Source organism: Phyllobates terribilis, unplaced genomic scaffold (genome assembly GCF_046119375.1).
Source record: "Phyllobates terribilis strain yellow unplaced genomic scaffold, ASM4611937v1 Scaffold_5__5_contigs__length_657084704, whole genome shotgun sequence".
Taxonomy (NCBI): domain Eukaryota; kingdom Metazoa; phylum Chordata; class Amphibia; order Anura; family Dendrobatidae; genus Phyllobates; species Phyllobates terribilis.
This window is the reverse complement of record NW_027362765.1, coordinates 13,698,151-13,721,758: the sequence shown is the minus strand read 5'-3', so window position 1 is coordinate 13,721,758 and position 23,608 is coordinate 13,698,151. Positions and strand designations below refer to the sequence as shown.

General features: G+C 43.5%; 1 protein-coding gene across 1 annotated transcript in view; it reads right to left on the bottom strand.

Annotated features, from left to right (window-relative positions):
- Nucleotides 1-23,608, bottom strand: part of LOC141270592 (uncharacterized) — a 140,234-nt gene that overhangs the window by 63,555 nt on the left and 53,071 nt on the right. Inside the window, exons 6-11 of the mRNA XM_073680674.1 lie at nucleotides 15,026-15,172; nucleotides 14,720-14,896; nucleotides 14,513-14,636; nucleotides 14,332-14,429; nucleotides 14,043-14,133; nucleotides 15-1,028 (exon numbers count right to left, since the gene is read on the bottom strand). Coding sequence (XP_073536775.1) covers nucleotides 15-1,028; nucleotides 14,043-14,133; nucleotides 14,332-14,429; nucleotides 14,513-14,636; nucleotides 14,720-14,896; nucleotides 15,026-15,172 — 1,651 coding nt within the window. The remainder of the gene's footprint in view (nucleotides 1-14; nucleotides 1,029-14,042; nucleotides 14,134-14,331; nucleotides 14,430-14,512; nucleotides 14,637-14,719; nucleotides 14,897-15,025; nucleotides 15,173-23,608) is intronic.

Genomic DNA, 23,608 nt, shown 5'->3' with positions numbered 1-23,608 from the left:
TCTACATTCTCAACTGCAAAAAGGCTTCTCTCTTGTGTGGGTTCTCTGGTGTCTATCAAGATGTGCTTTCTGGCTAAAACATTTTCCACAATCTGAACAGGAAAAAGGCTTCTCCCCTGTGTGAGTTCTCTGGTGCTTAACAAAATTTGATTTCTGGTTAAAACATTTCCCACATTCTGGACATGAAAAAGGCTTCTCCTCTCTGTGAGTTCTCTGGTGCTTAACAAAATCTGATTTATCATTACAACATTTCCCACATTCTGAACATGAAAATGGCTTCTCCCCTGTGTGGGTTCTCTGGTGCTTGACCAAATTTGATTTCTGGTTAAAACATTTCCCACATTCTGAACATGAAAAAGGCTTCTCCCCTGTGTGAGTTCTCTGGTGTATAACAAGATTCCTTTTCTGATTAAAACATTTCCCACATTCTAAACATGAAAAAGGCTTCTCCCCTGTGTGGGTTCTCTGGTGGCTATCAAGAAGCACTTTCTGGTTAAAACATTTCCCACATTCTGAACATGAAAATGGCTTCTCCCCTGTGTGAGTTCTCTGGTGCTTAACAAAATCTGATTTCTGGTTGAAACATTTTCCACATTCTGAACATGAAAATGGCTTCTCCCCTGTGTGAATTCTCTGGTGCCTAACAAGATTTGATTTCTGGTAAAAACATTTCCCACACTTGGAACAAGAAAATTCATTCTCTGCTGTGTGAATTTTTTGATGTTTAAGAAAAGATTTTTCGAGGTGAAAACCATTTCCATATTCTGAACGTGAAAATGGCTTCTTTGCTTTAGGAGCAATTTGTTTTTTAATGCTTATTTTGTGACTATGATTTTTCTTAGTAGTCGGTAATGAATCAGAAGACAGGACCTGTTTCAAAGGATCAGATGACAGATCTTTGCTGTGAAGAGATGATGGTATATCTGGAGTAATGGCAATCACTTCAATTGTATCCTGTGGGATCTCAAGATCATCAGATTTAAAAATTGAAGATGTCAGCTGTCCCTCTGATCTCCTGGTACAATCATCTGTCAAGAATAAAACCAATAATTATTTTTGAATAAAATATCCTTCAATTTTATATTTTTGAACATTGCTACTTAAACTGTCCGTAAAAATAGCAAGTTATTTAAAAATATTGAATCATTCACCAAGACAATGACAGTTCACAGTCTAATAGAAAACCTCATAACATGAACCAGTAGAAAGTGTGTTCAACTGTTTGTTAATTTTGCCTCCCAAATATGCAATAAAAAGCCACCAAACAATGTTATGTAGGCAAAAATAATACCAATAAAAACTTCTACTCATCTCACAAAAAACAAGGACCATCTCAGCCCTTATTCACACAGGATGTCACTATAAAGCAGGGTAAGGTTTTAATATTAGAAGTAAGGACCATTGGGTACACCTTGACATGGTGGGATGGCTTCTAAGCTTTTTTTTTTTTATCAAAAACAGTGTTTACCAAGTACCCAGTGTTATTTATATGCACTATTGCTTTTACTTATTCATTTACAGCAGGATATTTATTTATTTTGCTTCTGGTTTGGTTTTTGTCTGTTTTTCAGCCAGTCTGAACATGCTTCTATTTTGCCCGCATACCAACTTGACTCCAGTTCATTACTTTCGGTTAAGCTCCATGTAGAGGTTGTAAAGGGTGATGAGGCAAGGCAATTCCTGGGATCTGGAAAATGCAGTAAATAGTGCCAAGGCTGTTCGTGTTGGCCATCTTTTGAGCTGCCAGGTGACCATGAACAGTGCCCCCAATACATTGTGTCTGCAAACTATTCCAGCAAGATCTGCATTCAAATAGCTAAATGGCGCTCCTTCCTTTCTTAACCTGCCATGTGCCCAGACAGTAGTGTACATCCCTATATAGGGTATTGTAGGATTCAAAAGAAGGTGGAAAATAATTTGTAAGGTCCATTTGTTTCCCTTGTGAAGAATCCCAAAGTTATCACCACATAAAGTGACACACGTCAGATTTGAAAAATGGTCCCTGATTAGGAACACAAAATTGGCTGCAGAAAGGGATTAATTCAGACTATAGACAATAACACATCTATAATACTCAACTTTCTTCATCAGTAAAAAAATGAGTAACTAGTGGTGAAACCTCTCTGGGGTAATTAGAGTATGGGGCTCGGTGGCTCTTGGCAATCTAAACTATTATAAGGGCCAATATTGTCTATTAGATGACTTTCAAGAAGAAATATTAGACATTCAAAGAGAACTTTTTATAATAGTGCAGAGCTGAGGTGTCTTAAATTTAGATCTCAGGCATTGGGAAGAGGTAATGGAGACCTTCTTTTTGTTAGAACCTTGCTGTTAGGTTTATTTTCCTTTGCTGGTCACATGACCTTGTTGGCCTATTTAATCCTGCTCCGCCCTTCTGGCTTTGCTGGACTTCATTGTATATCTACTTTCTAGCTAGCCTGTGCTCTGTATCTAGCTCTGTTAGTTTGCTTGGTCTACGGACCTCTATGTTCTATCTATTTTGTTTGTTCGTCTGTCTGCTACTATTTCTGTTAGGAGGTGTCCCATATTCCTCCCAGTCCTTAGTACTTGTAGGGATTCCCTCCCCACATCTATAGGTCTCCGTACAGACTAGATTAGGACTTTAGCAGGTCTGATCGCAGGATCAGGTTCCCTGTTACATCGTAGGGATTCAGCTGAGTCCTATAGTAGGGACAGATCTCCTCTCTTTCCTTAGCTTTGGTAGCAGAACATAACAGTAAGTCCAGCCTGCAAATTCTCTAAGGAAAGATTTTTTTTTTTTTTTGTTCCATCATGGTGTCGGTTCAGGATTTGGCTAAACACCTGCAGGGACTCTCTCTGGAAGTGGCTGAGCTCCGTCAGCACGTGAGTAACTGTCCTGGAGCATATTTCTTGGAGCCTAAGGTATGTTTGCCGGATTTATTTTTTGGTGAACATCGAGAATTTTTTTCATTTAAAAATGCTTGCTTATTGTATTTTCGTTTGAGACCCAAGTCCTCTGGGGATGAATCCCAGCGCGTAGGGTTCATAATGTCACTTTTGCGCAAAGAGCCTCAGGAGTGGGCCTTTTCTTTGCAACCTAGTGATACATGCTTCAGATCAGTGGATAGTTTTTTTTCTGCTTTAGGATTATTATATGATGATCCTGACCGTGTGGCATCAGCTGAGACTGAGTTGAGACGTTTAAAACAAGGATCAGGTAATGTGGAAAAATATTGTACTCATTTTCGTCGTTGGTCCACTCAAACAGGGTGGAACGATTCTGCTCTGAAAAGTCTATTTCTTGCTGGGCTCAGTGAAAGGGTTAAAGACCTGCTAATTGCTTATCCTACACCTGAGGATTTGCAACAGGCTATGCAATTAGCTATACGGGTGGATAGAAGACTGCGTGCTAGGGTTAATGAGAGCAAATCCTCTGCTATGTCAGTTTCTGGTTATGATAATGTGTGTACTAACAGTGGTGAACCGATGGAGATTGGATCGGTGGCACCTCGCTCTCAAGAAAAAGACCGTCGTTTTTCGGAAGGCTTGTGTTTCTATTGCGGAAAATCTGGTCATTTGATTAAAGGCTGTGAGCTTCGTATGAAGAAAGAAAAAAAAATGGTCAGTCACGCCCGTATTGCCTGTTTAAATTCCAAGGGTATATTTTTAGCTGCTTCCACGATTGCTCAGGAAAAATTAATGGAATTTCGGGTGTTTGTTGATTGCGGGTCTACACTGAATGTAATTGATGGGGGATTCGTGGAAAAACTCAATTTAAAACCTGAACCTTTATCATCCCCCATTGCTGTGGTTTCTGTGGATGGCTCCCCTTTGAAGAATATTACTCTCAAGGTCAGTGAATTTCCTCTCACTATTAATGGTGTTCACCATGAGAAATTGGATTTGGTAGTGTTGAATAACTTGCCTTCTCCAGTAATATTGGGATTGCCCTGGTTAAAATTTCACAATCCTGTACTGGATTGGTCTACCAGTGAAATTAAATCCTGGAGCCATAAATGTTATGACAAGTGTTGTAACGGGCGTATTGCAGCTTTGGATAGGGGAGAATTGCCTGTTCCTATTCAGGATTTTTGGAGAGTTTTTTCTGAGAAAGAATCGCAGGTTTTGCCTCCCCATAGAGACTATGATTGTTCTATTGAATTTGTCCCTGGAGCGACTCTTCCTAAAAGTCGTTTATTTAACCTTACTATTCCTGAGAGGAAGGCTTTGGAGGAATACATACAGACAAGTTTGGCCGCCGGTCACATTAGGCCCTCTAAGTCTCCTGTGGCGGTTGGATTTTTTTTTGTAAAAAAAAAGGACGGCGGTTTACGTCCTTGTCTGGATTTTCATGAGATTAACAAAATTACGGTACGCAATCCTTACCCACTGCCATTGATTCCTGATCTGTTTAACCAGTTATTGGGGGCCAAGTGGTTCTCTAAAATTGACCTTAAGGGGGCATACAATCTGTTGCGCATGAAGGAGGGTGATGAATGGAAGACTGCTTTTAACACTCCTGTGGGTCATTTTGAGAATCTGGTTATGCCTTTTGGTCTTACTAATGCTCCTGCATTTTTTCAGAATCTGATTAATGACATCCTTAGACCTTTGATCGGTAAAAATGTGGTTGTGTATTTGGATGACATTTTGATTTATTCGCCAGATCTGGAGTCTCATTGGCGGAGCGTGCGTGAGGTATTACAGTTATTAATGGACAATTTGCTTTTTGCTAAGCTGGAGAAATGTGAGTTCGCTGTACAGAGAATTAGTTTTTTGGGCTACATTATCTCCAGCAAAGGTTTTGAGATGGATCCGATTAAGGTTCAGGCTGTGCAGGAATGGCCTAGGCCTATTGGTTTGAAATCGATACAGAGGTTTTTGGGTTTCGCCAATTACTATAGAAAATTCATAAAAATTTTTTCTAGTATTGTCAAACCTCTGACTGATCTCACCAGGAAAGGTGCTGATGCGGTTCAGTGGTCTTCTGAGGCCATTGAAGCTTTTGTGTATCTCAAGGAGAGGTTCACCTCTGCTCCCATCCTTATGCAGCCTGATGTTACTAGGCCGTTTTTGGTTGAGGTTGATGCTTCCTCTGTGGGGGTTGGCGCAGTATTGTCTCAGGATAACGGGGATGGATTACATCCCTGTGCCTTTTTTTCAAAAAAATTTTCGGAGACTGAATTGAATTACGATATTGGTAATCGGGAATTATTGGCTATTAAACTCGCATTTGAACACTGGCGCCACTTCTTGGAAGGTGCGGAATTTCCCGTTCAGGTTCTTACGGATCATAAAAATCTGATATATCTTGATGCTGCCAAGCGCCTGAATGCCCGTCAGGCTAGGTGGGCACTGTTTTTCTCGCGGTTTAATTTCTCCGTTACTTACATCCCTGGTACTAAGAATGTTAAGGCGGATGCCTTGTCTCGCAGTTTTTCTCCCATAGTCGGTGCTGAGAAAGAGGAAAACATTTTACAAGAAGGTGTTGTGATAGCTGCTTTAGACTCCGTTTTGGAAGATGAGATTCTTAAAGCTCAGGAGAATGCCCCATCTAACACTCCTCATGGGAGGTTGTTTGTGCCTGGGACCTTTAGGAGAGATTTGTTTGTTGAGTGTCACGAATCTCGGTTGGCAGGTCATCCCGGAATCTCTGAGACCAAGAGACTGGTGGGTCGCAGTTTTTGGTGGCCTGGATGGCAGAAGGAAGTCATTAAGTGGGTGCGCCAATGTACTATATGTGCTAGATCTAAGTCCTCACATACTCCTGCTGCGGGGTTACTTTGTCCTTTGGAGGTCCCCAGTGCTCCTTGGACACATTTGGCTATGGACTTTATAACTGACCTTCCCCCCTCTGAGGGTTTTACTGTCATCTGGGTGGTCGTGGACCGTTTTAGCAAGATGTGTCACTTGGTTCCTTCGTCAAACTGCCCTGCGCTAAAACTCTCGCTAAGGCCTTTGTCAAGGAAATTGTCAGACTTCATGGCGTTCCTACTGACATTGTTTCTGATAGGGGTCCTCAGTTCGTGGCTCGTTTTTGGCGTGCCTTTTGTGACAGGTTGGGAATTCATTTGTCGTTTTCGTCCGGATATCATCCTGAATCTAATGGCCAGACAGAAAGGAAAAACCAGGATGTTGAGCAGTTCTTGCGTTGTTTTGTGGCAGACAATCAAGAGGGGTGGTCTGAGTTTCTGCCACTTGCCGAATTTGCTCTGAACAATCATACATCTTCTTCTGCTGGTTGTTCGCCTTTTTTTTGTTGTTCTGGGAGACATCCGTCGTTTGGGTCGTTCTCCAAGTTGGGATCTGCCGTGCCTGAGGAGGAGAATTTTTCCGGTGATTTGGAAAGAGTTTGGATGGATGTGCGTGGTAATCTTCAGGAGGCCAACAGAAAATCTAAAGACTACTTTGATAGGAAACGACAGGAGGTTTTGTTCGCTGTTGGTGACATGGTTTGGTTGTCCTCTAGGAATCTGCGGTTGAGGATTCCTTCTAAGAAATTGGGTCCCAAGTTTGTAGGGCCCTTTAAGGTGCTTCAGGTTGTCAACCAATCTGCTGTTAGGTTGGAGGTTCCTACCTCCTGGAGAATTAATCCGGTCTTTCATGTCTCTCTGTTAAAAAAAGCTGTTGTGTCGGATGGTGACGCCTCTGCCTCTGTTCCTCCGGTGGTGGAGGACGGGGAATATGAAATTTCTCGCATCCTTGACTCTAGACGGTATAGAGGTAGTTTGCAGTATCTTGTGGCCTGGAAAGGTTTCGGACCCGAGGATAACTCTTGGGTGAGGTCTGATGATGTTTCCGCGTCCAGACTTATCAGAGCGTTTCACAGGAGATTTCCTGATAAGCCTGGTCCTAGGGGATCCGGAGGATCCTCTTAGAAGGGGGGGTACTGTTAGAACCTTGCTGTTAGGTTTTTTTTCCTTTGCTGGTCACATGACCTTGTTGGCCTATTTAATCCTGCTCCGCCCTTCTGGCTTTGCTGGACTTCATTGTATATCTACTTTCTAGCTAGCCTGTGCTCTGTATCTAGCTCTGTTAGTTTGCTTGGTCTACGGACCTCTATGTTCTATCTATTTTGTTTGTTCGTCTGTCTGCTACTATTTCTGTTAGGAGGTGTCCCATATTCCTCCCAGTCCTTAGTACTTGTAGGGATTCCCTCCCCACATCTATAGGTCTCCGTACAGACTAGATTAGGACTTTAGCAGGTCTGATCGCAGGATCAGGTTCCCTGTTACATCGTAGGGATTCAGCTGAGTCCTATAGTAGGGACAGATCTCCTCTCTTTCCTTAGCTTTGGTAGCAGAACATAACACTTTTAAAGACTACCAAGGAGTTACAGACTCACATAAATGAGGCAGGACAATCCCACCACAATCAAACTATCATACAGAATGAACCTGTAAAAAAAACATAGAATAAAAAGTTGTAGTTACTTACCGGTAACGGAAGTTCTTAGAGTCCATGACAGCATCACGGAGAGAGGGGATCTGCCCTTCAAGGACAGGAAACCTACAGATAAAACGGGCGGTACATCTCTCCCGCATCAGTTGGTTTACAGAGCACGAGAGTACCTCCAGGTTATTAATACAACATACATCATCACTATAATGCTTATCATGAACACACTGTGACTACACATAAATACCAAATAAGTGTGAATTTAGGGAATGTAAGGGTGCTGTCATGGGCTCTGAGAAATCCTGATACCGGTAAGTAACTACGTCTTTCTCCTACCCCCATGACAGCACCACAGAGAGAATTGCAGAAAAATGTATCTTTAGGCAGGGACCACCGCTCCCAGAACCCTTCTCCCAAAGGTGAGATCTGAAGAAGAGGCTACGTCCAGACGATAATGTTTGAAAAAGGTAGAGGGGGATGACCATGTCGCAGCTTTACATATCTGTTTTATCGAGACTCCAGCTTTTTCCGCTCAGAAGGTTGCCATTGCCTTTGTAGAGTGAGCTTTTAATCCCTCCGGAACGGCTTTCCCCCTTGAGGTGTGTGCCAGAGAGATGGCATCTCTTATCCACCTTGCAAATGTGCCTTTGGAGGCTTTGAACCCCTGAAAACACACAAAGAGACCTATCCTTCCTACACTCTTGTTTGGCAGCTAGGTACTGGATTACACACCTCCTGACATCTAACATATGGAGATCTTTTCCCCCTTGTTTTTGCGGTTGGAGCAAAAGAAAGGAAGGATGACCTCCTGGGATCTGTGAAATTGTGATGCTACCTTGGGCAAATAGGCTGGATCTGGTTTGAGAATGATTCTATCCTCCAGGATCTGTGTAAGGGCAGCCCTGCAGACAGGGCTAGGATATTGCTAACCCTGCGGGTTGATGTTAATGCCATGAACAGTGATGTTTTGAGGGATAAAACATTTAGACATGCAGTCTAAAAGTTCAAAAGGGGGTTTAGTTAAAGCCATAAGAACCAAATTTAAATCCCAAGGAGGAGAGCTATGACTAGGGATGGGTCTAGATCTGGCCGAAGCTTTGATAAATCTAGTGATTCCCTGCTAAATCGGAATTATATAGCGCCCCCAATGCTGAAAATGGACCTTTAGGGTGCTTGTAGCCAAACTTTGCTCTAACCCCCTTTGGAGAAATTCTAGGATGGTTGTCAATGGAACGCCTTCCTTTACACTGGACCCTGAAGAGGAAAGGAACCTTCCCCAAGTTTTCCCATAGAGTTTGGTTGTGGCGTGTTTTCTGCTCTGGAGTAGTGTGGATATTAGAATCGGGGAAAACCCTCTATCCTTCAAATTCCAGGCTGTTATGTGTAAGTTTGTTACTCGAGGATGACAAACCAGCCCCTGGGAAAGAAAGTCCGGAATCTCCGGGAGCACCCAGGGGTCGGTGATAGACATCAACCTCAGCCAAAAAAAGCACATCCTCTTTGGCCAAAACGGGCCGATCAGAATTAGTTTTGCTCTGTCTTCCCTGTTTTTTCTTATAACCGTATGTATCAAGGCAATTGGAGGAAAAGCATAGGCTAGACTGTGATCCTACGGGATCATGATGGCATCTAATGCAAAAGGGTTCCCCTTGGGATCTATTGAGCAAAATGTGTCTACCTTCTTGTTCTGATTGTTGGCAAACAGATCTGCAACAGGACAGCTCCACATTTCTGCAATCTGGCTGAATATGGTCTGCGTTAGTTCCAATTCGCCCTGCTTCAACTGGGTCCGGCTCAGGAAGTCTGCTTTGCGATTTTCTGTCCCTTTTATGTGTAGCGCCGATAGAGACATAAGATTGATTTTGGCTATCTGGAAGATGAGTTCTGCACCTCCGTCAAAGGAAGGGACCAGGTCCCTACCTGGTGATTCAAATATGCCACTACAACTCTCAAATGATGACCCTGAAGAGAGTCTAAGAATTCTATCAGGGAGAATTTTGCCGCTAACAGTAACAGATCCTTCATGTTTGAGGACACTAACTTTAAGTCCTCTGTCCAGGCCCCTTTTTTTAGATGTGGCCCCCCCCAACCCCTGGGGCTTGCATCCCCTGAGTCAGTATCTGAGTGATTTTGCTCACCCACAAAATACCTCTGGTTACCTTGTCTTCATCCACCATCCCAGGAAAGGGACAGTTTTTGGAGACAAAGTTAGCTGACCTTCTAAATGCCCTGCTAGGGAAATGTTGACTCTTAAAATTTCCCAGTGTAGATCTCTGGTGTGGATCTGGGCTCACTGAACCGAACTGAACAGGTGACACTCCTCTGTGTTTTTGAGTCTAGTATGAGACCTAGAAACTCATGCACCTGATTTGGTTCGGTTTTTGATTTTTTTAGCTTTAAAAGCCAACCTAAGTCTTACAAGGAACTCATGACCTTCTCCAGCTGATTCTTGCAGTGTTGGAAGAAAATCCCTATCATCAAGAAATCATCTAGGTATGGGTCTATCAGGATATATTGCTCCCTCAGGTGTGCTATTGCTTCCGCAATTATCTTGATGAACACTCGATGAGCAACAGCTAGACCGAATTCCTATCCTCCCACTTATCGTGATCTCTTAGGGGTTTCCTATGAATAAATTTTCTACTCCGAAAGGACTTTTTATAGGAGGTAGTAGAGAAGACGGGGAATCGTTTTTTGTTATCCCCGGCTTTGTCAAGTATATCATCTAATGTTGGACCAAATAAGAATTCACCCTCACAGGGAATTTGTCTGGAGGTCTCCTGGCTAACACTTGAGCTTGGCGGGCTGCGTTGGAAAAAACTGCCGATCTGGCTGCCAACCTAACTGAGTCGGCGGATTTATCAGCCATAAAGGCAGCAGCCTCTTTCATTAAGGGAAAGGTATTTAACACCTTCACTCTGGATGTTTTATCTCTAAGCTGAGCTTACAATTGGTGTAACCAAACCGTTAGAGACCTGGCCGTACAGGTGGCCACTACAGCAGGCTTTAGTCCCCCTGCAGTGGCTTCCCGGGACCCTTTCAAGAAGGTGTCAGCTTTCTTATCCATGGGATCCGTCAATACCCCCATGGAAGTGAAATTTTTTTAGAAGCTTTGGCAATAGCCACGTCTAGCTTCGGCGCTTTCTCTCAAAATGAACACAAAGGGTCATGAAAGGGATATTTTCTCTTTGTAGATAAAAGATTCTCTTTCTCTCTGGTCTTTTCCATTCCCTCTTAATCAGAGATGTAATTTTTTCATTGTTTTTTTGTGTTCCAGCCCTCCAAACATTATATCCTGAATTGATCTTTTTGGACGAGGGTCTATCAATCCCATAGTGAACCTAACGGCCTTAATGAGACTATTTGTTTCTTCTAACGGGAAACAGCTTCGTCCACCTCTATGCCCAGATGATGACGAAGATGAGGATGAATTGGATGTGTCTGAATCCTCCTCTCCCTCTTCTGGACTACTAGACCCGGATTCAGGGGACATATTTTTGGGCTTCTTCTCTGTTTTCTTTTAAGGGATCTAAAGGTATTTTCTACTTCTGTTTTGATTATGGACCTAAGCTTGGAGGCAAATTTTGGGGTTCCTCACAGATTGTTTGCTGTATGCATGAACTGCAGAGCCTTTTCTTCCATGTAGTAGGTAGTTCTTCCATGCAGAGTGCACAGCTCCTGTGTTTGGTCTTGCATACACTGTTTCTTCCCTGAATAGGAGAAGAAAAGAGGGGGGACCCTAATTAAAAGTGAACTTTCACGAAGATCACATACCAATCTGATGGAAGAAGGGGTACCGGGTTAGAAGAAGGGGTACCGGGTTAGGAGAAGGAACCATATCTGTAGGTAGATTTCCTCTAGAGGTCGACGCCACATTGGAGTCTTTGCTGCCCTGGGAAGACCTGCCAGAAACACTCTCCTGCTGTCGAGAATTCTGCTTCTGCTGCGGTCAGTTGCAGAATCTGCACCTCCAAGTGCTCCTGTTCACTGGCTGTCTCCATGTCTAAAGGCCAGAGTGCTGTGTGCAGCACTTTACTAGTGCTTCCTGGTTTCTTTTGACCTCTGGTGCCCCTTCCCCCCAGCTTCCTGTGCCGGATCCACTTTCAGTCACACGCTCCTGCTCATAGGAAAGCATCTCTGGCACGTCCCCGAGTGTGCTCAGCAGGACGCCCGAAAGCCTGATCATCAGAGCACCGCACAGCGTTATATGGAAGCGCCCCACACCTGCACAGTGAGACACCTGGAAGCCCAGCCATCAGGGCGACGCGGCGTCATAGGGAAGCGCCCCGGGCGCATCCCAGTGCCTGTGAAGTGAAACACCGGAAGCCCATCACAATGGAGCAGTGCGACGGCTACACATCTTTCTCAAGGCCCCCGGGACCCAGTGGAGGTGCCTTCTGACCCCACTCCAGCCTAGGCAGAGAGCCTCTGCTGCCTAGAACTGATCCATGTGCGCTGCTACATTCCCGTGCTCAACCTGAAGGCCCAAAGGACCCATCGGTGGCACCTCAGGACACGGCATCAGCCGGGGCAGGGAACACGCTATCTGGATCGATCTGACCAGGTCTGGAAAATAACCTTGCTGTCTTCTTTCTTCAGGTACGCCGAAATGCAGGTTCCCAATCAAGGACAGGAAACCAACTTATGTGGGAGAGAGGTACCGCCATTTTTATCTGTAGGTTTCCTGTCCTTGAAGGGCGGATCCCCTCGCTTTGTGGTGCTGTTATGGGGAAGGAGAATAACACTTTACATCTCAAACCACCAATGTATGTATGAGAGGAGCGCTTCAACGCTAAACCAGAGTTGGACTCATTTATAGTGGATCATTGGAGCTACTATGAGTTCTGGTCAGAAGAGTAGAGAAAGTATTAGTGCCCCCATTTGAGGAGAGATAGTGCAGTAATCTGAATTCCTTATGATCGAAAACATAATGGAATTTATGACGTGGAGTGATTACATGAAACGAGGGCTAAAGCCATGCAAACATATCTCCTGCAGGCGTGAATAAATGTATATTACAGCCATCAACCATGCACAGCTTAGAGATATATCATGTGTGGTAAGACGACTCACTCGGCTGCTTCAGAAGTAGACTCAGGACACGGTTTCCTCTGCAGGTATGGTATAAACCTCTGCAGATTCAGCAAAATAAACACGGCCTTCCTGGCATAACGGCAAAACAAAAGATAAACGATAGTACAGTCCTTAGGGGTGTGGGGTTCGCCCACACAGTTTGTTGCACAGCCTTCAGCTCCTCCTGAGCTATAGCTTTCCAGTCTGGAGACCTTGCTTCTCCAGACATACAACGGAAAAAAAAATAGTGACTGAGCATTTAACCTAGCTCAGCCATACCCTGAGGGGAGGTAGGGTGCATGACTTTCCACCCATCTCTATGCCATTCACACAAAACCACCCCCTTTGTAGGTGAATTAACCCCCAACATATAATATGCTGGAGAAAAGTTGTAGGTTCAGTTCACACAGGCTAGCAACCGTAGTGACACATACCTCCCCTCGCACATAACACCAGTGACTCTGTCACACATGGCACAGGTGTTATATTTTTCATGTATTTTGTCACGATCCTGTTTGAAGTTAGTCGGTTTTAAAAGAAACTGAAAAGTCAGAATAAAGGGAAACTGTTGTTATTGTACAGAAATTCACACTTGGCCCTCACTGCACATTTAATGTTGTTGATCATAAAAGTGAAGTTTGATCAGTAAGACTTGACCTGGTCTTGTAGGGACCATTTGAGCACATTCAGCAGCACAGAAGGAGAGAAGGTAGATTCATCCAATAAGATATCAGGGTTCTAGGAAGCCAACAGCATCATTACCCTCCGCTTTCTCTTACAGGCCCATCATAATATTTTTCTTCAAGTGATTTTCTAACTTGTCAGCACAGTATACATACGCTGTCATTTGGCTTTGTATTTTACAGATCTGGGCAGGTAACGGTCAGCGTCTCCTAATCCCAGGAGGTAGGTGGAGCCTCCAGGTTGTAAGTTCTATAGAAAAGGGTTTTCAATGCCCAAAGTCATTTGAACATTTTCGCATGGAGGAGAATGTTGTGGGCTAGAAGCAAAATGGTGATCACACGATCTGGCCGGACTACACCACTGATGAAATATACAAGGGGAAGTACGGCACTCCTTAGAATGTATCAGGTGCATGGATAGGGTCACAATACTTATAATACAAAAATACGACCACGTAGGCTAATTGTGCCACAAAGGTTACTGCTCACAGCGGACACCACTATCCTACATCCTGGAATGGGGCATCTCCAGCTGTGTCCTCTACCACTACAGCACCATTATTTTCCTGAGTACTACCCCAGAATCCAAGGACATAAGGGCTGGCAACTGAATTCTGTTCAGCCGGAATATTAACACTATATGTGTATATGTGTGTATGTATGTATGTGTGTATGTATGTATGTATGTATGTATGTATGTATGTATGTATGTATATCGCTAGTGTATATTCTGAAGAAGGTCATGGAGACTGAAACGTCACATATTTTATACACTATACTTTATCAATAATAAAGCCTTGTAGAAAGAGTGCCAGATTCCATAATTTTTACACCACTGATAAAGCAGCCACAGCCGCTGACTGAGAAGAATCTGTGATTTTTCTGCATTTAGTGGTCACTACTCACCTGGGTAGTCATATGTAGGAATATCCTCTTTACATCGCTCATCACCCCTTACATATGTCTCTGTAGTATTAATATGGGTCAGATCTTCACCCTGAAACAAATATTGTAAAAGTCACAGACAGATGGAGAAGTCACATCTATGATCAGCTCTAATCCTGCCATCTCCACCGTTCTCATTACACAAGTATAAAACATATTATACTGGTGGATAAAGCAAGACTGAACACAAGACCTTCACAGCCGTCTACACATCGTAGGTGAGATCTCCCGATACCTTCTCTCCATCTACCTGATGATCCTGAGGAACATTGGGATCTTCTTGTTTACAGTCCTGTGGAAGAAGAGGACATGGACATCTCTCTGGTGTTGTCCTCTTACTGGATAGATCTGGAGGAAACACATACAGGGACTGAATTCATTCTTTACATACAGATAATTATAGGCCCTGTGTATTTAGTCCTGTCTATTACCTTGTGATGTGAGGGGCTGGGGAACCTCCATCATGACGTCCTTGTACAGATCTTTGTGTCCTTCTAAATACTCCCACTCCTCCATGGAGAAATAGATGGATACATCCTGACGCCTTATAGGAACCTGACACATACAATGATACCATCATCCCCCCGATCCCTTCATAGCATTACTGTATAATGTCCCAACATTCCCAGCAGTGTCACCTCTCCAGTCAGCAGCTCAATCATCTTGTAGGTGAGTTCTAGAATCTTCTGTTCATTGATGTGCTCATGTATCAGGGGGTGAGGTGGAGGTCCCGTGATTTGGCTCAGGGGTCTTCCCCATCCCTCAGACACAGGGTCCTGACAGCGCTCACTAGAGGTCTTCACTACTGTGTAATCCTGGTTATGGAGAAGCACATTAATAAATCTCACTACAGACATTTCCAGAGTCCTCACCTCTCCAGTTCTGTCCATCTGTTCTTCCCATAGATAAGAATGATGTAATGTGACGTCATCAGAATCTCTCACCTCTCCAGTAAGCCGGAAGAGGATCTCTAGGGTGAGGTGTAATATCCTCTCCGCCATCTTGTCTCTGCCCATATCAGTATTTGATGGGTAATTCAGAAAAATTCTCTTATATAGATCTTCACTGAGAGGATCCGATATTGTAGAGACCTGAATAAGTAGAAGATGTGTAATAATACAATTACTGGATACAATAAGGGAAAGATATGAGGAGATTTATTATTTTACAGTATTCAGTTTTCTCTTGTAAATCTGTATATATACAGTACAGACCAAAAGTTTGGACACACCTTCTCATTTAAAGATTTTTCTGTATTTTCATGACTATGAAAATTGTACATTCACACCGAAGGCATCAAAACTATGAGTTAACACATGTGGAATTATATACTTAACCCCTTAATAACATCTGACGTACTAATACGCGTCTGTGCCCTGGGACTTAAGAGCCAGACCCGTATTAGTACGTCATGGCGATCGCGCGCGCACACAGGCTGTGCGGGCGCGATCGCCGCCGGGTGTCAGCTGATTGTCACAGCTGACACCCGGTACTATGTGCAGGGAGCGGTCACGCACCGCTCCCAGCACATTAACCCCCGCGATGCTGCGATCGAAGTCGATCGAAGTCGATCGCGGCATTGCGGGGGCAAGGGGAGGTGATCGCCGATACTCACCTCCTCTTCCGGCTTCCAGCGCAGTCTGCAAAGGCTTCCCGGGTGTTGCCATGACGACCCGATGTCGTCATGACAACATCCGGGTCACCAGAGAGCAGGAAGATTGCTTGGACATGCGCAGTGCATCTCCAAGCAATCTTCACACTGTGCACTTCTGACAGCCTTCATGGCATAGGGATGGTGCTCCATTCCTGTGCCATGCAGGCGATCAGAAAAAAAAAAGTGAAAGTCCCAGAGTGGGACAAAGTAATAAAGTGTATAAACTGTGTGAAAGTGGAAAAAAAAAAAAAAAAAAAATGTGCAAAAATATTATAAAAAAATAAAAAAAATAATACACCAAAAATAAAAATATAATGTACCCATCAATAAATATTATAAAAAAAATAAAAAAAAAACAATAAAAGTACACATATTTGGTATCGCCGCGTCCGGAACAACCTGACCTATAAAACTGTCCCACTAGTTAACCCCTTCAGTGAACACGGTAAAAAAAAAAAAAAAAAAAACCAAGCAAAAAACAATGCTTTATCACCATACCGCCAAACAAAAAGTGGAATAACACGCGATCAAAAAGACGCATATAAATAAAAATGATACCGCTGAAAACGTCATCTCGTCCCGCAAAAAACAAGCCACCATATAGCCCCATCAGCCGAAAAATAAAAAAGTTATAGCTCTCAGAATAAAGCGATACTAAAAAATATTTTTTTCTATAAAATAGCTTTTATTGTGTATAAGCGCCAAAACATAGAAAAATTATACAAATGTGGTACCGCTGTAAACGTACTGACCCGAAGAGTAAAGCTGCCTCATCAATTTTACCACACGCGGAACAGAATAAAAAAAAAAAAAAAAAAACAATTCCTGAATTGTTGGTTTTTGTTTATTCTGCCTCCCAAAAATCGGAATAGAAAGCGATCAAAAAATGTCACGTGCCTGAAAATGGCACCAATAACAACGTCAAGTCATCCCGCAAAAAACGAGCCGTCACATGACTGTCTGCCAAAATTTGGAAAAATTATAGCTCTCAAAATATGGCGATGCAAAAACTAGATTTTACAAAAAATGCGTCTTTTAGTGTGTGACAGCTGTCAGTCATAAAAACCCCATATGATTCTGGCATTGCTGTAATCACACCGACCCGAAGAATAAAGTCGTCTAATCACTTATACCGCACAAGGAACGGCGTCAAAAATAAACTCTTGAGTTAGGATTGGGCTAGGGTTAGGGCTGGGTTTGGGGCTAGGGTTGTGCTGGGGCTAGGGTTGTGCTGGGGCTAGGGTTGTGCTGGGGCTAGGGTTGTGCTGGGGCTAGGGTTGTGCTGGGGCTAGGGTTGTGCTGGGGCTAGGGTTGTGCTAGGGTTAGGGCTGGGGTTGGGATTTTTTTCAAAAGTAAGAAAAAAAGATGACGATATGGCGACTAGTGTTGAGAGCAAGTGCTCGCTACTTGAGTTTGCATCGGGTGCTCTGGTATGCATTTAGTATCGTGGGTATTTGAGTGACATGCTCGAGTCTCTGCCCCATATGCTTCGCGGCCAAAAAACTTTACGGGGATTGCCTGCCATGCACGAGCGATCCCCGCATGTTTTTTTTTGGGTGTCTAATAACCGTGAAACATGCGGAGCAGGGACTCGAGCATGTCACTCGAGCACACGCTGTACATGGTGCATACCTGAGTACCCGATGCAAACTCAAGTAGCGAGCACTTGCGCTCAAGAATAATGAAAACTTATTCAATATGATGACCTAATGTAAACAAATAATGTGCCGTACCTCTGGGTTCAAAATGTTCACTATACACCTTAATAAAATCTTTGAGGGGTATAGTTTCCAAAATGGGGACACTTGTGGGGGAGCTCCACTGTTTAGGCACATCACGGGCTCTCCAAACGCGACATGGTGTCCGCTAACAAATTGAATGGAAAATCGGCTCAAATTGTTAGCGGACGCCATGTTGCGTTTGGAGAGCCCCTGTGTGTCCAAACATTGGAGCTCCCCCACAAGTGACCCCATTTTGGAAACTAGACCCCCCAAGGCACCTATCTAGATGCATAGTGAGCACTTGGAACCCCTAGGTGCTTCACAAATTAATTCGTAAAAATGAAAAAGTGTTTTTTTTTTCACTTTTTCATTATTACGAATCAATTTGTGAAGCACCTGGGGGTTCCAAGTGCTCACTATGCATCTAGAAAGGTGCCTTGGGGGGTCTAGTTTCCAAAATGGGGTCACTTGTGGGGGAGCTCCAAAGTTTGGGCACAGAGGGGCTCTCCAAACGCAATGTGGCGTCCGCTAACAATTTGAGCCGATTTTCCATTCAATTTGTTAGCGGATACCATGTTGCATTTAGAGAGTCCCTGTGTGCCCAAACATTGGAGCTCCCCCACAAGTGACCCCATTTTGGAAACTAGACCCCCCAAGGCACCTATCTAGATGCATAGTGAGCACTTGGAACCCCTAGGTGCTTCACAAATTAATTCGTAAAAATGAAAAAGTGTTTTTTTTTTCACTTTTTCATTATTACGAATCAATTTGTGAAGCACCTGGGGGTTCCAAGTGCTCACTATGCATCTAGAAAGGTGCCTTGGGGGGTCTAGTTTCCAAAATGGGGTCACTTGTGGGGGAGCTCCAAAGTTTGGGCACAGAGAAGCTCTCCAAACGCAATGTGGTGTCCGCTAACAATTTGAGCCGATTTTCCATTCAATTTGTTAGCGGATACCATGTTGCATTTAGAGAGTCCCTGTGTGCCCAAACATTGGAGCTCTCCCACAAGTGACCCCATTTTGGAAACTAGACCCCCCAAGGCACCTATCTAGATGCATAGTGAGCAGTTGGAACCCCCAGGTGCTTCACAAATTGATTCATAAAAATGAAAAAGTGTTTTTTTTTTCACTTTTTCATTGTTACGAATCAATTTGTGAAGCACCTGGGGGTTCCAAGTGCTCACTATGCATCTAGATAGGTGCCTTGGGGGGTCTAGTTTCCAAAATGGGGTCACTTGTGGGGGAGCTCCAATGTTTGGGCACACAGGGACTCTCTAAATGCAACATGGTGTCCTCTAACAAATTTAACGGAAAATCGGCTCAAATTGTTAGCGACACCATGTTGCGTTTGGAGAGCCGCTGTGTGCCCAAACATTGGAGCTCCCCCACAAGTGACCCCATTTTGGAAACTAGACCCCCCAAGGCACCTATCTAGATGCATTGTGAGCACTTGGAACACTCAGGTGCTTCACAAATTGATTCATAAAAATGAAAAAGTGTTTTTTTTTTTCACTTTTTCATTGTTACGAATCAATTTGTGAAGCACCTGGGGGTTCCAAGTGCTCACTATGCATCTAGAAAGGTGCCTTGGGGGGTCTAGTTTCCAAAATGGGGTCACTTGTGGGGGAGCTCCAAAGTTTGGGCACACATGGGCTCTCCAAACACAACATGGCGTCCGCTAATTATTCAAGCAAATTTTACAATCAAAAAGTCAAATAGCGCTCCTTCCCTTCCGAGCCCTGCCGTGCGCCCAAACAGTATTTTTTCCCCAAATATTGGGTATCTGCGTGCCCAGGGGAAATTGCACAACAAATTTTGGGGTCCATTTTTTCTTGTTACCCCTGTGAAAATAAAAAAAATTGGGTCTAAATTAACATTTTTGTGAAAAAAGTTAAATGTTCATTTTTTTCTTCCACATTCAAAAAATTCCTGTGAAGCACCTGAAGGGTTAATAAAGTTCTTGAATGTGGTTTTGAGCACCTTGAGGGGTGCAGTTTTTAGAATGGTGTCACTTTTGGGTATTTTCTGTCATAAAGACCTCTCAAAGTGACTTCAAATGTGATGTGGTCCCTAAAAAAATGGTTTTGTAAATTTTGTTGGAAAAATGAGAAATCGCTGGTCAACTTTTAACCCTTATAGCTCCCTAACAAAAAAAAATTTTGGTTCCAAAATTGTGCCGATGTAAAGTAGACATGTGGGAAATGTTATTTATTAACTCTTTTGTGTGACATATCGCTCTGATTTCAGGGCTTAAAAATTCAAATTTTGAAAATTGCAAAATTTTCAAACTTTTCGCCAAATTTCCGTTTTTTTCACAAATAAACGCAAGTGATATCGAAGAAATTTTTCCACAATCATGAAGTACAATATGTCACGAAAAAACAATCTCAGAATCAGGGGGATCCGTTGAAGCGTTCGAGAGTAATTACCTCATAAAGTGACAGTGGTCAGAATTGTAAAAATTGGCCCGGTCATTAACGTGCAAACCACCCGCGGGGCTTAAGGGGTTAACAAAAAAGTGTGAAACAACTGAAAATATGTCTTATATTCTAGGTTCTTCAAAGTAGGCACATTTTGCTTTGATGACTGCTTTGCACACTCTTGGAATTCTCTTAATGAGCTTCAAGAGGTAGTCACCGGAAATGGTTTTCACTTCACAGGTGTGCCCTGTCAGGTTTAATGCCTTATAAATGGGGTTGGGACCATCAGTTGTGTTGTGCAGAAGTCTGGTGGATACACAGCTGATAGTCCTCCTGAATAGACTGTTAGAATTTGTATTATGGCAAAAAAAAGCAGCTAAGTAAAGAAAAACGAGTGGCCATCATTACTTTAAGAAATGAAGGTCAGTCAGTGCGAAAAATTGGGAAAACTTTGAAAGTGTCCCCAAGTGCAGTTGCAAAAACCATCAAGCTCTACAAAGAAACTGGCTCACCCAGGACCGCCCCAGGAAAGGAAGACCAAGAGTCACCTCTGCTTCTGAGGATTAGTTTATCTGAGTCACCAGCCTCAGAAATCGCAGGTTAACAGCAGCTCAGATTAGAGACCAGGTCAATACCACACAGAGTTCTAGCAGAAGACACATCTCTTCAACAACTGTTAAGAGGAGACTTTGTGCAGCAGGCCTTCATGGTAAAATAGCTGCTAGGAAACCACTGCTAAGGACAGGCAACAAGCAGAAGAGACTTGTTTAGGCTAAAGAACACAAGGAATGGACATTAGACCAGTGGAAATCTGTTCTTTGGTCTGATGAGTCCAAATTTGAGATCTTTGGTTCCAACCACCGTGTCTTTGTGCGACAGAGAAAAGGTGAACGGATGGACTCTACAGTCATGGCCAAAAGTTTTGAGAATGACACCAAAATTATATTTTCACATGATCTGCTGGCCTCTGGTTTTATTAGTGTTTGTCTGATGTTTATATCACATACAGAAATATAATTGCAATCATATTATGAGTACCAATAGGTTATATTGACAGTTAGAATGAGTTAATGCAGCAAGTCAATATTTGCAGTGTTGCACCTTCTTCTTCAAGACCTCTGTAATTCTCCCTGGCATGCTCTCAATCAACTTTTGGACCAAATCCTGGCTGATAGCAGTCCATTTTTGCATAATCAATGCTTGCATTTTGCCTGAATTTGTTGGTTTTGTTTGTCCACCCGTCTCTTGATGATTGACCACAAGTTCTCAATGGGATTAAGATCTGGGGAGTTTCCAGGCCATGGACCCAAAATCTCTATGTTTTGTTCCATGAGCCATTTAGTTATCACCTTTGCTTTATGGCAAGGTGCTCCATCATGCTGGAAAAGGCATTGTTGGGCGCCAAACTGCTCTTGGACGGTTGGGAGAAGTTGCTCTTGGACGACATTCTGGTACCATTCTTTATTCATGGCTGTGTTTTTAGGCAAGACTGTGAGTGAGCCGATTCCCTTGGCTGAGAAGCAACCCCACACATGAATGGTTTCAGGATGCTTTACAGTTGGCATGAGACAAGACTGGTGGTAGCGCTCACCTCTTCTTCTCCGAATAAGCTGTTTTCCAGATGTCCCAAACAATCGAAAAGGGGATTCATCAGAGAAAATGACTTTGCCCCAGTCCTCAGCAGTCCACTCCCTGTACCTTTTGCAGAATACCAGTCGGTCCCTGGTGTTTTTTCTGGAGAGAAGTGGCTTCTTTGCTGCCCTCCTTGAAACCAGCCCTTGCTCAAAGAGTCTCCACCTCACAGTGCGTGCAGAAGCACTCACACCAGCCTGCTGCCATTCCTGAGCAAGCTCAGCACTGCTGGTAGTCCGATCCCACAGCTGAAACAGTTTTAAGATACGGTCCTGGTGCTTGCTGGTCTTTCTTGGGCGCCCTGGAGCCTTTTTGACAACAATGGAAGCTCTCTCCTTGAAGTTCTTGATGATGCGATCGATTGTTGACTGAGGTGCAATCTTTGTAGCTGCGATACTCTTCCCTGTTAGGCCATTTTTGTGCAGTGCAATGATGGCTGCACGTGTTTCTTTAGAGATAACCATGGTTAACTGAAGAGAAACAATGATACCAAGAACCAGCCTCCTTTTAAAGTGTCCAGTGATGTCATTCTTACTTAATCATGACTGATTGATCGCCAGCCCTGTCCTCATCAACACCCACACCTGTGTTAATGGATCAATCACTAAAACGATGTTAGCTGCTCCTTTTAAGGCAGGACTGCAATGATGTTGAAATGTGTTTTGGGGGTTAAAGTTCATTTTCTGGGCAAATATTGACTTTGCAAGTACAGTAATTGCTGTTAAGCTGATCACTCTTTGACATTCAGGAGTATATGCAAATTGCCATTACAAAAAATGAAGCAGTAAACTTTGGAAAAATTACTATTTGTCTCATTCTCAATACTTTTGGTCATGACTGTACATGCCTGGTTCCCACCGTGAAGCATGGAGGAGGAGGTGTGATGGTGAGGGGGTGCTTTGCTGGTGACACTGTTGGGGATTTATTCAAAATTGAAGGCATACTGAACCAGCATGGCTACCACAGCATCTTGCAGCGGCATGCTATTCAATTCGGTTTGCGTTTAGTTGGACCATCATTTATTTTTCAACAGGACAATGAACCCCAACACACCTCCAGGCTGTGTAAGGGCTATTTGACCAAGAAGGAGAGTGATGGGGTGCTACGCCAGATGACCTGGCCTCCACAGTCACCAGACCTGAACCCAATCGAGATGGTTTGGGGTGAGCTGGACTGCAGAGTGAAGGCAAAAGGGCCAACAAGTGCTAAGCATCTCTGGGAACTCCTTCAAAATTGTTGGAAGACCATTTCCGGTGACTACCTCTTGAAGCTCATCAAGAGAATGCCAAGAGTGTCAAAGCAGTCATCAAAGCAAAAGGTGGCTACTTTGAAGAACCTAGAATATAAGACATATTTTCAGTTGTTTCACACTTTTTTGTTAAGTATATAATTCCACATGTGTTAATTCATAGTTTTGATGCCTTCAGTGTGAATGTACAATTTTCATAGTCATGAAAATGCAGAAAAATCTTTAAACGAGAAGGTGTGTCCAAACTTTTGGTCTGTACTGTATATAAAGTAGAAAATCTGTGTGTGGGGCCTGCTGAATACAAAACCACATTTTTCACCCGGTTTGAGTGAAATTTTACACGGCCTGTTTTTAACACCAAACTAAAAATACTGCAGACATTAAAACTCTAAATTTCCCCCCTTCACAAGATTTGGCCCCCCAAATTTAGGCTCTATAGAAATAAAGGAGAAAATGGGTGTCTGTGTTGAATGCAAAACCACAATTTTTTTTTTTGCTCCAAGGGTCTTAACCCCTTAACGCCCAATGATAGACACTACACGTCATGAGCGGATGTAAGTTCCCACTCCTTGCCGTGCATTGTCCATCATGGCTTTAAACTGTCACAGCGTGTAAACACGCTGTGACAGTTCAGTGCCGACAGCTGTCTGTGACAGCTGAGCGGCAGGGGCAGAGGTATAGGGACCCATGCCGTCGGTCCCTGCACCCGGATCGCTGCGATCTGTCAGTCAATCTGACTGACCGATCACAGCATGGTCACGCAAGAGATGCTGGAACTTCAGCATCTCTTGCCCGATCAGTGCCGGAGGTCAGCGCTGCCAGTGGCTAAGCTCCGGCACTAAACAGCCAGGA